Genomic DNA, 16,631 nt, shown 5'->3' on the forward strand with positions numbered 1-16,631 from the left:
TTGTAGCAAGCTTTGGACTTTTTAGTCATTTCAACTCTCCGAACATGCGGGGGACCGCACACCTACTTTGCTGTCTCCTGGTGTTCTACCCGCAACGAAGGGCGTCCAATTAGCGCACGTGATTGGCGGCCGCCAAGAAATTCGTCAGGTGCAGCAGCAGTCGGCGGGGCGAGCAAAATACCGTGAGGGAGAAGGCGGGTGGGGCCCACACTTTCTCTCGACGAATGGCAATTAAAACTCGCCGAACACGAGGGTTGAAACTATTCCCTTCCCTTCGTCCTTTCGGTGCTCCTTTTTTTCCTCAAACATGCGCAACCATTTCTGGTGAAGCCGGCGAGAAGGGGGGGAGGAGGACAAGGGAAAGCTAGGACAGAAGGGAATAAGTAAAAAGCGAACCAGGTGCCGGCGGCGGCGGATGACGACTACCAACGACGGGCGCATCCCCCTCGACTTCCTGGGGACGGTCGGGAAGAGGGACGAGGTGGAGGAGGGGGAAGGGAAAGGGGCGTTGGAGGAGAAGCAGCGGGGAGAGGCTGCGTCGGAAGCCACCGCGGGCGACGGCGAGCGAGCGAAGGTACCCAGTGGCGGCAGCATCCGCGACAGTTTCAACCTCTTCAGCAGCTATTTCCGGGAGAGGGGGAAGGAGAAGGAAGGATCGGCGGGCGGCAGGCCGTCGATGGAGCAGCTCGGCTGGTTTCTGAAGCATCACAACCCTTTGACGACCGGTCCTACTGCCACCGCCACCCAGGCGAACCGGTATCCTTCCCGTTCCCTAGTTTTCCAGATTTGGTTCCGAAATTTCCCAATTTTGGCTTCTTCCAGCACGATCGAGAGAAAGGGAGAGAGATCCATCTGTTGAACCCTCAGTTCCTGAGACGCAGACCGTACACAGTCCTCATCTCTTCCCCTTTCTGAGCCGATTTACGCAGGGACTACATCAGCACTGTCTGAAACCTTCACAATTTCGGCTTCTTGTTATTCTTGTTTATCAATTCTCGTCCCTGCCACCACACCTCCCCGCGTTTGGGGATGCTATCTTACCCTTGGATACGCGTGAAAAGAATCCAGTCTTCAGCTCTGTTTTTCCTTTTTCTTTCTCTTACAAATGGCAGTGAAATGATCATGCCTTTCTTTTAGCGGAGAATACTCCATACATAGTACTTGATCCTGGTTTCACTCTATTGATCGGCTGAAAGCACACGGATGATTCACCCTAAGGTTCTTAAGGAAGAGTTCTTCTCTGCCAACTGCAGCCTTTTTTCTGTGGGAGAAGGATGGAGAAAAGAAGGGACAGAAGAGCATATGATATTCATCATAATGTTTGTGCTGAAAAGAGTAGTCCTCAGTTCGATCCTTCCCCTGAGTTTTCTGCTAAGCTCCACTACTCCACCACTACCCTCCCCCCTCCTCCCTCTTTCTTCTCTCTCTATCCCCTCATGGCAATTCGCTCTTCTTTGCTTGTGGCTGCCAACTGATTTGATTAGAAACTTAAGTAACAAGTTTTTGTCTTAAAGGTCCACGGCGGCGCAACAGAATGGCGACCGTCCTCAACAGCTCACCATATTCTATGGAGGCACAGTGAACGTTTTTGATGACATCCCCTCTGAAAAGGTGAGAGGAAACCAGATTGTCTTTCCATTTTCTTCTGTAAATTTTCCTTCTTCCTTGTGCTTTCTTTCTTTCAGCCGATAAGAAGGGTCTGTAGGAGTAATTAAAGGGACAAAACTTGGTTCTGTAAATTTATCTCCAATTTTCTCAGAAATCAAAAGAAAGGCATGATCATTTCACTGCCATTTGTAAGAGAGAAAAAACAATTTTTCACATGAAACAATTTTGTAAATAATTTACTTGTTTCAATTGGATACAAAAACATCTTTTTTCTTTTTCTCTAATACATGAAAAGGACAAGAAGAAAGATACTGTTGCAGCTTTCCTGCCTAAACGTGGTTCTCGATCTGCCTCACAAAAGCAGGTTGTAGTTACAAATTTGATTTAAGTGTCATATAGACAGCATGAAAACGTCCTAAAACATCTCAAAAACAAAAGACTGCAACCTTCAAGTCTCTTAAAGTGCATCGCCTGTGAAGCATCTAGACATGAGTTGCATAGGTTAGAGGATCACAGAGGTCTTCCAACCACGACCAAAATGAAGCTGCCTTGCTACATGTTTTTCTTTCTTTTCGTCACTGTTGTAGTGGAATTTTCTTAAGAAGCTTGTAATTGGAAACAAAAAGGTTCAAGCTATCATGATGCTTGCTGCTGTGAGTGCTGCGAATGCAATGAAGAACGCAGAGGAGCCAAATGCGTCAGAGGGGACAGCTCGTCCCCTTTCTCGGTCTCCCTCGCTCCACAGCACTTCAAATCAGGCTCTGCATCCAAGCAAGCTGCCCAACCCCACCACCAAAGTCGTTCCACCGCTCTGCAAGTCCCAATCTGGTAATGACAAACAGCAATACTCAGTCTGGTCTTTGTTATTGTTATTGTTGCTGATGTTGGTGATCGTCGTCGTCGCCGTCGGACTTGTATCTTAACTAATGGTTCTGAATTTCTGATGATGGTGAGTGTGGCAGACCTTCCCATTGCCAGGCGGAACTCATTCCAGCGGTTCCTAGAGAAACGCCGTGACAGGTGAGCATCCTCTTGGTGATTAGGCTGCTTACTGTGGTGTGATTCTGCGGGCCTTTGGTAAGAAACAGGAAATTAACAAATGGGTGGGGTATGTATATCTTTGCCGACGTTTCGGCATTAGTTGCTTTGGAGTATTATGGTATTTGATAGGTAGCGGGCCTGTTTGATAGGAGGGAAAGGGAGAGAAAGGAAGGGAGGGAAAGCGAGGGAAGAGAAAGGGAAGGGAAAAGAATGAAAAGTAAAGAAGTGATTAAAAAGCTTGTTTGGATACAAAAGAAATGAAAGAAAAGGAAAGGTTAATACTTTACAATAATACTCCTAACAGTCAAAATGTTTAAAAAATTAAGAACGTGAAGGAAGGGGTATTGTGGGCAATCAACACTTTGCTCATCTCTCCTTTTCCTTTCCTTCCTAATCCGTCCGATTTGAGAGGGATTGCATTTACACTACACAATTCTTTTCTTTTCCTCTCTTCCCTTTCCCTCCCCTCCCTTCTCTTTCCCTCCCCTCCCAACCAAACACACTTTGCCTATTTTCCTCTCTTTCCCTCCTCTTTAGTTAGCCAACCAAACAAAGGAGGGATTGCTCAATCCCTTTCTTTCCTTCCCTTTCCCTCCAACCAAACAGGCCAATTCAGTTGCTGTAATTGACTCGCTTCTCAAACTGATGCAGAGAATTGGCTGGCACTGTAGAATAGGAATGTTTTCCGAAATGAATAATGGTTTAGAGAAAGTATTGAGAAACTTAGAGAAAAGATTTGTTAAAAATTAGGAACGTAAATTCAATAATGTTCTATAAGGTCTAATCAATTGCAAATATAATGACAGCACGAAACAGAAACTATTTAAAAATATTAAATAAGTGCCATGTGAATCACTACTTTCTGATTTACGTTGATTCAAAGATCGTGGTGACGTGTAGCAGGGGACATGAATCAGAAAGGACGCAGATTGTAGGGCCTTGAAACCATGCGTTGTGCTTGGTTTTCACATTCTCGTGTTTTTAGCAGGCTGGCCAGCAAAGCACCGTATCCTGATGCGACAAAAGAAGGCAATGACAAGGCATTCGGCGGGGACGAGCAGGCAACGAATGGACTGCTCCCCGGAGACGCCAGGAATGGCTCCACTTGAGGAGGACTATGCTTCTTCTCCCAACATTGCTGCTGCTGCTGTTGCTGGAACTCAGACGCACCTAACACAGGCACCTGCCCTTCCTCACTGGGGTCCTATGAAGGAGCTTTAGGGTCCTGCTCTCTTTTTAGTCTTTTTAATTCCCTTTTCTGCTTGGACGGTGGTAAAGTTAGCAGATGAGCGTCCTTCACGTATTTGTCCATAGTGACGGATGATCTTGTATCAGGCTCACACTGGTGCCTGTGAGAGCTAAGTTATCATAAATTTATGGATCTGATGTGGTATGACTTTGCAGAGCTATTCTGAATCAAACTTAGAAGCAATGTAAGATCCACATTCCACATTGATCTATGTTACATTTTCAAAAGGTTTGATATAGAATCAGACGGTAGGGGTGGGATTTTAAGCTCATGAGTTTCGGTCTATGCATATTGAGTTCATATTATACATGAGATACGTTACTTGGATTGAAACTCAACAGTTAGAAACAGCGGCTGAGGCAGGTATGGACACTGTGTGGGCAGTTGCCCACACATACCAATAAAAAATGCTTATTTTCATGTTGATATTTCAGGGTATTTTTTATCGTTTACATATTGGTGCTTCTTAAAAAATTAAAATTTTATAACTAATGCCCCTTAGCTGGGATTTACTGACACCACCTCTAATTAGACATGCATTTCATAACTCATAAGGGCCGTGCCGGAAGGGTTCCCTTCTGTTTGAAAGTTGGGCCGTATTTGAGAGCAGCCTTGCAGCCTTGCTTGAGGCAAGGTCCAAGTCAAGTAGGAAGTGAGTTATTAGCTAAGCGTTGGGGATTTAGAAAGTTTCCTCTTCTAAGTTTATTTAGATTAAATGCTAGTATCTTTAGCTGTTAAAGTCTAGCTTTCAGTGAGTCAAACCTTAGGATAAGTAAGGCAATTAGGAGGCAATCTTGCCCATGGGGATAAGCTCAGTTAGAACTAATCGAAGTAGGTCAAGTGCTGGTTTAGACCAGTCAAAGTTAACCCTAGTCAAAGACCAGACAGGTTTAAGTTAAACTAGGTGTGGACTGAGAGTGTAGCCAGTTTGACTTCCACACAATTTGGGCCTTCGTCTGAGACTCTGAGGATACTAGGCACGTTTTACATTACATTCTAGGCTAAGTTAGGGTCTAGTTTAGGCTAAACTTTCTAAAAAACCAAGACTAGACATCAGGTTTGTTCGTGTGCACAATTTTTGCTTCATTCTTTCTTTGTGACTTCCTTTAAGAATCATGGCATTTTATAGAAACAAAAAAAGGCACTAGTTTTGCACCTTTTCTTTTAACAAATAAATAAATGCAAATAGAGCAAGATGTCAAAATCTTCAATAAATTTGCTAAGCCTGTCATATCAAGGCCTTAAGCTTGCTTTAAACGATAAAGTGTTTTAGGAAGTTTAGAATATTTCTTTCATATCAAGGCCTTAAAGCTTGCTTTAAACGATAAAGTGTTTTAGGAAGTTTAGAATATTTCTTTCATATCAAGACCTTAAAGCTTGCTTTAAACGATAAAGTGTTTTAGGAAGTTTAGAATATTTCTTTCTTCAAATATATAACATGGAGACGGATGTATGTAAACCTCTTCCTTAATATTACAATTGATGAAGACTTTCTTAACATGGGGTCACTGGGACGCAAGTTAGTTCAAAGGCAATGACTACCCAAATTATGTGGCTACACTACTTACGATTCTGTCCACTCAAAAGGGAAACTAGAAGTATTATCTTTCGTGATCTGAGCATCTTATTTAAGTATTTCTGGAAGGACATAAATTCTCCCCCAAATTTTTTTCGTCAAAAAACAAGTGTATTGGCTAACCCAGAAAAACAATCAATCCTACATTCCAAAACACGACCAGTCTACCCAATCAAGTCTTGTTGTCTGACACTAGAAGAAACCTCATGTTAACTGAAATAAAAAAAGGTTGAATAATAGAATTCAGCATGATTGCTTCCGCATTCACTTCAAAGTTGAGAAAGACCATGCTATCCGAAAACACGTTGGCGGAGGAGTTCAGCCTTTTCAGGTGGCTACCACAACTTTAGTGAGCTCTTGGACAACTGAGGAGATTTGGATACAAAATTGTTCTCTTGCATAACCGGCCATGCATCAACAAAACTGTCTGAACAAAGCCACCCGACCAGCTCCTTATAATTTTTGTTGTGCACATGAAGTTTAGTAAGGAAGCATTCAACACAGGTCGCCCAAATCTAAGCTGGCAGACCATCAAGACGAACTGGGGCGTCATTCATGAAGGCGTCTATTCCTAGTGGACCATAGTTGCCAAACGACTAAATGAAGGCACATTTGCCATAATCCAGCCCCTCTTGAAACTAGAAGAGAACCACCACTGAAGTTTCGAGATAAAATTCTGGTGGAAAACACAGTACTTGCCGAACTTATTTGCAATGAATCTCCAAACCTTTTTAGTGACATGAGATGTGAAGAGAAGATTGTTAGTATCTTCCTCCTGTTTGTGGCAAAGATAGCGCATATTCACAACATAGAGGCCTCTGGCCTTCAACCGATCTTGTGTTTGAAATCTCCCAAAACTAGCGATATAGTAGAATCATTGTGCACGAGGGAGACAGTCCTTATGCCAAATCCAACTGCGCCATCTTTGAACAGGGTGCTTTTTTCTGATGTCCTCCCAGAGATCCACCACCTTTCGAGGGAGGCCAGCCTGTTTTTGGTAGAGAAGCTGGTCTTTATTGTCTTTGAGCATAGGGAGATTCAAATGGACCCTATCCATATAGTACAGTGCATTGATTGGATGTCCCCTTGCATTGAAACCATCCTATGAATAGATAGCTTAAAATAGGGATTGAAGTAAGAAAACTCCTCAGAGTCCAAGAGGTCCCAGAGGCATTTCACCGTGATCTTTGCCTTCAACTACTCTCTTCCTCCAAGAGAGCATTATGAAGTTCACACTGAAGCATCCTCTTATGATTTGCATACATGGCAGATCCTGAGTCTTGTAGTTTTTTGGAGTATATCAATTTCCATCATGAGGCTAGCATGTTTGGCTTATATCGGACCAAGTTGGAACTTTCTCCACCTAGACAAATCTCCACAGGTAGCTTCTAATTTGGAGTTCAGTTGAATCATGGGGCACCCGGTGAAGGAGCAGCTCCAAGTAGACGCAATAACCTCCTTACAGCCCTGTTTAGTGCTCCAACATTTGAAATACCTAAAAATAGTAAAGCCCCCCACTGGTCTGCCTCTGACCTGCATTCTGAAAATTAAGGGACAATGGTCTGAAGAGGTACGCGGCAAAAGCTCTAGATTTTACCAAAGACCTCCCTCCAAGCTTGATTGATGATGCACCAATCCAGGCGATAGAGAACCAGACCCTCTCTTATGTTATTTGACCAGGTTAACCTGCGGCTGTGATCTTGAAGTGTACTAAGGCCGCAGTTAAGGGGAAGAGCATTGAGAGTGGAACAAGATGCTGCAAGGGGGCTGCGCCCGGTCTCATCCTCCCTGCTTTTCATAGCATTGAATCACCCATGATAACACAGGGTAATTCAAGGCTATTGACAATAAGCTGCAATCTATTGAGCTCTTCAGCTTGAACAATAGGATTACTCGACAGGTAAATTCCACCAGCAGCAAGGACCTTTTAATGACACATTGCACAAAAACCCAAGATTTGTCGGCATAGAGCGGACACATAGACAAAACGTCAAGTTTCCAGCAAACAATTATTCTAGCGAAAAACTAGAATTGGAGTCAGCGACAAAATCCTTGACACTATGTCTCTACTGCTGAAATTTGCTATCACATAACATGGAGTCTAAGATAAAAGAAAGTGATAGGTTTTCAGTGAGAAGTAAAGAACGCAGCTCTTGGTGCGCTGCATCCCTTACTAATCCCCTAACGTTCCATGCCATCAGCTTCATGGGAATCCAGACGCCAATTTACACCACCATTTGACGCCCATGAGACTGGCCCCCGCGGCTTGGGAGCTTCATGTGGAGCAGCGGGCGACTCCTCCCTCACCGGTGGACCGTTGCCCAGTGGTGGAAAGTTCTCCCAGATGTCCACCTCCATCGTCCTGCAAGTAGGGAGGGAAACCCTCCCAAAAACCCCTTCATCCCGACTGAAAAACTAAAGGAAGAAAACCCCGCTTGAAACAACAACGGCGAGCCAGGTTTCAGCTCCGAGCGCCTCACGCGCTACCCCACCCTCCTTCCGGCAGGGAGGGATCGCTGGCAAGTGGCAACGACAGCCTCCGCTGAGCCCGAGCGGAGCCCTAGGAGAGAGAAAGAGCGACAACAGAATCACCTGACTGCAACAGCTCCCGGCTACTTCACCACTTGCTCAAAGAGCAAGTCTTACACGCTACAATTTATTTCGTTGATGTCCATTTACGTATGAAAACAAGTTCTTAATTTTAATTACCTCTAATGGAAATACCCATGCTGTTTATAGCACGTATTTTCATTGTTGGAAATCAATATTTTATGCAATTCATGACCACTTAAACGTAAAAGGTGTAGTCTAATGTTAGGATAATTTTTCAAAGTAATATTTTTTTTTTTCACATTTTTTCCTGAACCTTCTCTGATTTTTTGATTTCACAATTTCTTTTCAACATAACTTACAATCTTCTACAATACATTATATTATGCATCTTATTTTGGAGCCAAAAGGAAGATGTTACAGTTTACAATATTGACTGACCCTCAAATAATACATGTTTCACAATTATATTACATTAGGCCAACCGCAACATGCTACACACGATAATGCAAAGCAGCTACTTCCAGCCTTTCAGCATATTCATATTGTTCCCCTTTTCATTCTGTGGAGCAATTAGGTGCTTTTATTTGAAGGGCGGATTGCAGTTCCAAGCCAGTCCCCTGGTAGGTCATTCAGTTCTCCCCTCAAGGCTTTCACAGAATGAGTTGTACCAGCCTGTTACAGAGTCACAGTATGCCTGCCACACATTACCCAACCAAAAAAATGACGAGCTGAAGGAAAAGTATCATACTCTCATGAGATTTTACTTTGACTATATAAACATCAATTCCGAGTTTTGCAATCATTGCAGCTTCTGATATCTTGGTTGTCATCCCACCAGTTGTGTCATGAGGTGCTACTGTGATTTCCACTGCATGATCAATTTCAAAAAGATGTCAGAAGGAAAGCTCAAATGTGCAAAATTAACCGATAGGCCCCTTATTACAATATCATTCTTCAGGGAAAAGTGTGATTTGTTATGTAAGAAATCATAAATTTGAAAAAATGTCAATGCTTGTAGTAACATTAATTCAAAATAACAAATTACTGTATAGGTCAAGAAATAGTAGCCGCTGTTTTTAAAAGCTTGTTCACTTTAATTATTTAAATGCTGTGAAAGAAGGTCGGCAACAAGCTGGGTTGGGACACGTTTATGCTCACATTATCAAGTCTTGAGATAGAGCAACCTGGAGATTCACCTTATTTATTTATAATCACATCTGAAACTAAGTCTCACAAGTACAGTGCGGCATTTTTTCAACAAAACATGGATGCATGTGCAGTTAACTCATACTAGCAATTCCCAGTCTCGTCAGTATCACAAAGAAAGAACAATAGCAATAAAGTCACAACTAATGAATTGAATTGCCATTCAAAGCCTTAACCTTTGTCCGACATAGCCTAGGATAACTAGCTTCTCTCATCTGCTATCATTAGTTTTGACGATTAAGTCTCATTTCCGAGTAACTATATCCTGGTCCCAAAACAGCCGAACTATAGTTCATAAACACACACACACACACACACAAATAGCGCTGCACTGAACTCGCACTTAAGCCACACCTATATCCGAGCCTTGTAGGTTTGGACCAATTTTTTGTCAGCTTGAGTAAAAAGGACGGCTTACAACTACATCCAGTCCTATCCCCTCCATAAGCTATCTGCAAACTAAATCAACTTTGGTAAACGTTAAGACAACCCAAACCAATGGTTCACAAAAAACTGTGACCAATCTCCCCAGTTCGCACATACTGTATGCAGTTTAAATACACAATAACCATGCATCAATTGTTTTGAGAAAAAAAATTACTAATTTAAATGGCCTAGGCTAATCCAGTGAGCATGGCAATTAGCTGGGGTCCAAAACCCTAAGGCAAACCTGGCCTAAGATGGCCTCAGTGCCATAGTTTGGCATAAAAAGCTTCTCTCTTGACAAATCATGCTCCCTGTATCACGCTCAAAGCCTAGAAAGTTGACATGACCAAGCCAAAACAATCCCAGCCTTTTTCTCTTTCTTTCAGAAGCTTTATGAAAAGAATCGACAGGTTGAAAAAGGAGTCAAAACAAAGGCCATCAGCCAATTTCTGTACCTTGGCAATCAATGTCCTGTAGTCTTGGATTAACCACACACCAGCTACCATCTTCATTAACAGCTGCTAAGGTGGAAAGATGAGTTTGCTAATAAATTATTCAATGGATGTTCAAGACAAACGTAAAAAAATGCTGAATCAGAAGCTTAGATGTAATTGAGACCAGAAGACACATGAAACATGACAGCAAATGCAGTTGCCTTTAGATTATCTGAATTAAGTCCCTACCTATCTCTCTTAAGAGTATGGCATTTGGATCTGTTGGAGGGCGGTCGTAGACTCCCATAACATCTGTCTTTGCTGATATAAGGGAAAACTGTTTTCAACACCTCTAAAATACGGATATTGAAATTGATTATAGAACTCAAGTACAGCCCAATAGAGTCTGACTTAAGAAGTGAAGCATCCAGAATTTATAGCCAGCCATCAATAGCATATCACCATTTGGATACAAGAAAAACAACATACTGAGGCCTCAACAGTTGAGCAAGATGACGTATTATTATGTCCCCACTTAATATGGTGCAACCCTGCAAAAGAAGAATTATCAGTATGCCAAATTTTGAATGTTCGGTCATGATTATCATCACATGCAGTGGAAAAGCAGGAAACTTAACTGGGTCAATTTAGCAAAATAGAAACCACTGCCATAAATTGACAAATACAAGAAAAGAAGGATTAAGACTTCTTTTCTTCATACCCCATACATAAGTGTCAAAGTAGAATTGCTTTTTTAGTGGCATCACAGTTTTCAACCTGTGCCCCTAGTCATATGGATAGATTTTCTGCAGTTAAGAAGAGGAGGAGCACTTACAATATCACCTATCATTTAGGATAGGCATAGCTAACCTTGACCTCAGAAACCATGTCTCGGTTGGGGTGGTGCGACTCCACCATTGAGTTTATATATTTGATCAAACTAACCCTATTGCTATTCTTTGGTGTACTATGCTACAACCAAGAGATCTGCACATGTATGCAAGGTGCTGCTTTACAGCCTTGACAGCACTGGCCTTGACACCTATGACAAGCCCTTTGAGTAAAGAACAAATGGATAAGGACATGACTTTTCTTTCCTGTTAGTTACAGATGAACTGAAAACAAGTGTGAATATTGTCTCTGATGTTTTTGATGGTGTCAGACACTCAAAACTTGCATGTGATGCCCCAGTCTCAAATTGATTTGAGTTTACAACTTGGGAGATGTCAAAACACCATACAGCTAGTTTTAACACTTCCAAAAGGGGCTACAAACCATGCAAAGGAAGCATAAAACTCAGCTACATATAGTCATCTAACTTCTTTAAGATTTTAGATACAAGAAGACCGAATCATTCTCATGCTTGGGATGTCACTGTCCGCTGCTCTTGTAAATAAGAAGCACGTTCTCTTTGCTGGACACCACATTTATATATGAGCATGGCTCTGCAACCATCTATAACAACTTGGTTCAGAACTGAATCAAGTCATAATCTAAGAGATGCTGGCCTGTTCTACAACTAGCTTCAGTCATTCCCAGGAAAAGGGTTATGAGCCAGGACATAAGATAGAACAAGACCCACATATATGCTCTCTGAGTTCCTCCAAAACGTATAAGTGTGATTAATCATAGACCTCTCGTAAACTAATTCAAAATATTGCAACAGATTTTAGTATATCATTTCATAATGGCATTAAAATAAAGAAGCTGTCAATTATGTATAAACAATAAAAAACAGCGATAACAATAAATGCAGAACTGAAAACACATACACAGAGAGAGGGGGAGAGGGAGACCAAATTGGTGTCCTTTCACATCAATGCAGCTTCAACTATAGAAAGATATACATATTGCACTTTTTGACCACTTTGCAATTTGCCACAATGTGCTAAATGAAATATACAGGAGCATGTCTAGAAAGCAAAATTTCATTACAAGGAATTACCTGTGAACTGTCAAGCACTGCATCGCCATGCATAACCTAGGAAAACACACTCATCAATATTTCAAATTTTACCAATAGGTCACAATATAGTAAAATGATTACATATAACTCCCATTAGTCTTTTGGAACTTTACAGTTAAAGAATAATCATGATCAACTGTTCTGTTCTCATGTCTTGACCACATGCACATGTTATGATTCAAGATATACATATAAATTTATATCTCATAATTATCAAATCACTCCTCAAAAGAGCCGAAAAAACAATAACTGAACAAAAAACTGCGGGCTAAGGCACAGAAAAATGTTATACACAGTTAAAAAGACTACTTGATCAAATGGGAGCAGATTGGTCCTTTAAATAGGCACAAGGGAGAGCTGTTACACGCATACACACAGACACACAAAACCATGATGGTCTTTTCAACACAGGATGGGAGGCAGGAGGAAGTGGCACATTGAGATGTTGGACAATTAAGTTGAATATAAATCAGATGAGTCAAGCTTCAAAGAGTTCGTTCAGCAGATATTCAGGCACAGGCATGAAGCAGATATGCATATTAACTTGTGCACATACAAACATGAAAATGGACACTCATGTGAGCTTGCACATACACGCATCCCAGGAAAAAGGGCAATGCAGTGGTCATCTGAAGTGATGCAGTGATTAGAGTCTTTGCTCTAATCCCCGCAGGAAGGACACCAAAAGAACACAAAACAAAAGGGAAAATGCAGGAAACACAAAAGAAGTCAACAGCAAATATCGTTTTTCTTAATCAGCAGTTAGCCCTAAAATAGAGTTAAGAGCCCTTCTTAAAGGGCCTAAAATCTAAATCCGAATGGATCTCGGAATTCAAAACAAAAAGATACAAACTCAAAAATCCAAGAAATGCTCTCTATCCTAAGATCCAGAATGGATCAAAAGTCCAGGACTCAGTCCAAAAAGCCAAACAGAGTCACAGGTAATTGCGAGCATAATCAGGAAGAACTAGAGATGCAAACAAGAAATCAAGACCTCAATACCACCAAAATTAGTTATATGCCATGCTTCATATTCCCAGTCAAATTAAACTTACTGGGATAAGCCCTGAGTCAATAGCATGAGTCACTGGAGAAATATCAGCGCATTGAATCTGGAAAAACAAACAACCTTTGAATTAGAAGGTTTCAAGTATAACAGAAGTATCTTATTCAAGTATGAAATGATATCATTGAGAAAATAAATGAGATGAAGCAAAATTGCACCAAATGACAAATCAATTTGAAACACCAAGTTAGCTTGCTAGAGACAATCCTGGAAACAGATGTGACAGGAAGTTGTGGCCTTTGGAAGTGTTGCTGACTTAACACAATTAGGTATACAAGTATGGGCAAAGAACCACTTCAAGCAGAAGTTTCCCATATTCAAATTGATTATCTTTCACTTCCTCAGAGAAACCCAATCATGTGGTAAAGAACACTAGTTCACAATCCTCCAAATAAACCAACATGGTGGACAAATAGGAAAGAACATAACATGTCGGTGCAGTTCATATAATTCCTCTCCTTTCATTCTATCACTATTACCAACACACTATTCTGCAAATAACTTCCAGTGGACTTTACGTTCTTGTGACCAAATTGCTTAAGTTTCCAACTTCTACCTACCAAGTGAGGTGATGTGTTACGATCCATATAGGGATCGTGGGAGCAGTAGTAGTTTATTTCTACTAGGTCTTGTTATTTGATGTTTTCAGTATGGATCTTGTAGAAACACGCAACGGAAAGGAGAACGGAGAAGAAACACACGATATACGTGGAAAACCTCAAGAAGAGGTGAAAAACCACGGAGAAGCTCTAACCTAGGGGCAACACCGCAACCTTAGGAGAGAGAATATTATTTTCACTTAATCACCAATTATACAATAAGTGGGATTATATAAGAGGGAGACCCGCCTAGGGTACTGAGCCACTCTCGGTACCCGCGCCCATGGGACCGGGTCCATATCTAGACCTGGTTCCCTATACAAGATATTCTAACACTCCCCCTCAAGCTTGGCATACATGTCAAACATGCCAAGCTTGCTCACATTTTTCTCGAATTGAGATGTACATAAGGCTTTGGTTAAAACATCTGCAATTTGATCTTCAGACTTCATATACGGCAGGATCAACTCCTTTGAATCTATGCGTTCCCGTATGAAGTGGCGATCAATCTCCACATGTTTAGTTCTGTCATGCAGGACGGGATTATTTGCAAGGTTAATCGCAGACTTGTTGTCACAGTACATCTTCATCTTCTCTTTCGTTTCAACACCAATATTTGCTAGAAGAATCTTTAACCATAACATTTCTGTAACTCCCATAGCAACAGCCCTATATTCAGCCTCAGCACTGGATCTAGAGCAAACTTCCTGCCTTTTACTTCTCCATACAACCAGGTTACCCCCCAGAAAGATGCAGTACCCTGTGGTAGACCTCCTAGTATCAGTGCACCCTGCCCAATCTGCGTCAGAGTATCCTTCAATATTAAGTTGGTCTTGCTGAGTATATAGTAATCCTTTCCCTGGGTCATTTTTTAGGTATCCCAACACTCTTTATGCACTCTTCCAGTGACAGTCAGTTGGAGCATGCATAAACTAACTCAACACATTCACAGCATAAGTAATATCAGGGCGAGTAAGAGTAAGATAGATGAGCTTACCTCTGATACCGCCCTTTTCCTTCCTCATCCAGGATGTTGCTAATTTTGATGCTTATCTTTGTACCAGATTCCATTGGAGTTAGAAAGGACCTACATCCAAGTTTACCTGTCTCCTTTAAAAGATCCAGAGTGTATTTCTTTTGACTCATAACAAGCCCTGTCTCTGACCGAGCAATCTCTATCCCCAGAAAGTACCTCAGTTTATCCAGATCTTTAAGATCAAATTCGGCAGCTAACCTCTCCTTCATCTTCCTTTTCTCTTCTTCATCGTCACCTGTGACTATCATATCATCAACATACACAAGAAGAAGACTCACCAGGCCATTTCTTTGCTTAATGAATAGGGTGTGATCACCATTTCCTTGTCTGTATCCATTAGTCTTCATCACTATTCTCAGTCTTTCAAACCATGCTCTAGGAGACTGCTTTAATCCATACAAGGCTTTCTTGAGATGACAACATTTTCCGCTTTGAGCATATCCAGGAGGCATGCTCTGTAAATCAGGCCCAAGTTAGGCAAATACTTCAAGAATATCACTCTTGAATCTCTCACTAACTCAACAAGGCAATACACAAGAATCCTCTAACAAGAGGATAAGGAAAATATATTGATCTTCAGCCAAACAAGGCAAAATACTACAAGATGTGGCTTAACAAGCCATGACTTAAAAGGGGACAACAGTCCCTTATTTATAATACAAGGGAAGAAGAGAGGAGGAGGGGAAATGGCTGTTGGGCCATTTCCAACGGCTAGAATTCTAGCCGTTGGAGAGAGGCCCAACAGCTAGTTCCCTTCTTAAATAATAATAAAGGTGTAAAAAGAAATTGAAAAATACATAAAAGAAAAAGGAAAATTACAAGTATGACCTAGGTACCCTAAAATATACACATATTTATATATGTAAGACATATATTAGCACACTAATATATGTAATGTACATGCACATAGATATATATATATATATATATATATAGGAATACATACATTCTAACATCCCCCCTCAAACTTACGGTGTGATAACCGAAAGTTTGCCAAGGAGAAATTGAAACCTGGCAGCAGCAAGAGCCTTGGTAAAGAAATCTCCTAGTTGATATTCAGAGGGAACATAGGAGAGATCTATGTTTTTTTGAAGAAACTCTTCACGAATATAATGACAGTCCATCTCTATATGCTTTGTTCTTTCATGAAATGTGTGATTGCTAGCAATATAGATTGCACTTTTGTTGTCGCAACAAAGCTTGACAGGATTCATGATATGAATTCCCATGTCCTTCAATAAGCTTTTAAGCCACACTATCTCCATTGTTGTAGTTGCCATCGCATGATACTCAGCTTCTGTTGATGATAGTGACACCTTATTTTGTTTCTTGCATCGCCAGGAAATCAAGGAATCACCTAAAAACACACAAAAACCAGTGGTGGAGTGCCTATTGTTGGGATCTCCACCCCAATCAGCATCTGTATAAGCAACTAATTCTAATATAGAAGAGGAAGACAAAAATAGTCCTTTGTTGATAGTGTTTTTCACATAACGGACAATCCGCATTGCCGCTCCCATGTGCACTGAGGTGGGTCTTTGTTGAAATTGGCTTATCACATGCACGGCATGAGCAATGTCAGGTCTGGTGATGGAGAGATAAGAGAGAGCGCCAACTATTTGCCGAAAAGGAGTGGGATTCTCCAATATCTCTCCATCATCAATTTTCATTTTTACTCCCAGTGCCTCTGGAATATCAACAACTTTGTCATCTGAGATATTTGTTCTGTCAACTAATTCACTGGCAAACTTCATTTGAGAAAGAAGATAACCCTGTTTGCTATAAGCAACTTCAATTCCAAGAAAATAAGTTAGTCTTCCCAAATCAGTCATCCGAAAGCATTTGTTAAGAAAATGTTTAACCTCTATAAT

At 41.2% G+C, this 16,631-nt stretch overlaps 2 protein-coding genes across 4 annotated transcripts in view; one reads left to right on the forward strand and one right to left on the reverse strand.

The window, feature by feature from the left end:
- Positions 1 to 263: 263 nt before the first annotated feature.
- LOC116258173 (protein TIFY 3B-like) lies at positions 264 to 4,101 on the forward strand. Of its 2 annotated transcripts, none has more exons than XM_031635321.2 (5): positions 264 to 756; positions 1,515 to 1,611; positions 2,235 to 2,436; positions 2,571 to 2,628; positions 3,635 to 4,101. In XM_031635321.2, the coding sequence occupies exons 1-5, from the start codon at positions 416 to 418 to the stop codon at positions 3,756 to 3,758; spliced, it is 822 nt and encodes a 273-aa protein (XP_031491181.1). In that variant the 5' UTR covers positions 264 to 415; the 3' UTR covers positions 3,759 to 4,101. The 2 variants fall into 2 exon arrangements, with proteins under 2 accessions (XP_031491181.1, XP_031491182.1); XM_031635322.2 differs by having other exon boundaries at positions 265 to 756; positions 3,638 to 4,101.
- A 4,237-nt stretch (positions 4,102 to 8,338) lies between these two features.
- The window catches only part of LOC116257507 (isopentenyl phosphate kinase), a 34,458-nt gene continuing 26,165 nt past the window's right edge, over positions 8,339 to 16,631 (reverse strand). Inside the window, exons 6-12 of one of the 2 annotated variants that reach the window (XM_031634336.2) lie at positions 13,115 to 13,171; positions 12,039 to 12,074; positions 10,567 to 10,644; positions 10,343 to 10,409; positions 10,115 to 10,180; positions 8,792 to 8,895; positions 8,339 to 8,699 (exon numbers count right to left, since the gene is read on the reverse strand). In XM_031634336.2, coding sequence (XP_031490196.1) covers positions 8,598 to 8,699; positions 8,792 to 8,895; positions 10,115 to 10,180; positions 10,343 to 10,409; positions 10,567 to 10,644; positions 12,039 to 12,074; positions 13,115 to 13,171 — 510 coding nt within the window. In that variant the 3' untranslated portion in view covers positions 8,339 to 8,597. The remainder of the gene's footprint in view (positions 8,700 to 8,791; positions 8,896 to 10,114; positions 10,181 to 10,342; positions 10,410 to 10,566; positions 10,645 to 12,038; positions 12,075 to 13,114; positions 13,172 to 16,631) is intronic. The other variant, XM_031634337.2, reaches the window with a different exon arrangement.

This window comes from Nymphaea colorata, chromosome 7 (assembly GCF_008831285.2).
Source record: "Nymphaea colorata isolate Beijing-Zhang1983 chromosome 7, ASM883128v2, whole genome shotgun sequence".
Lineage (NCBI taxonomy): Eukaryota > Viridiplantae > Streptophyta > Magnoliopsida > Nymphaeales > Nymphaeaceae > Nymphaea > Nymphaea colorata.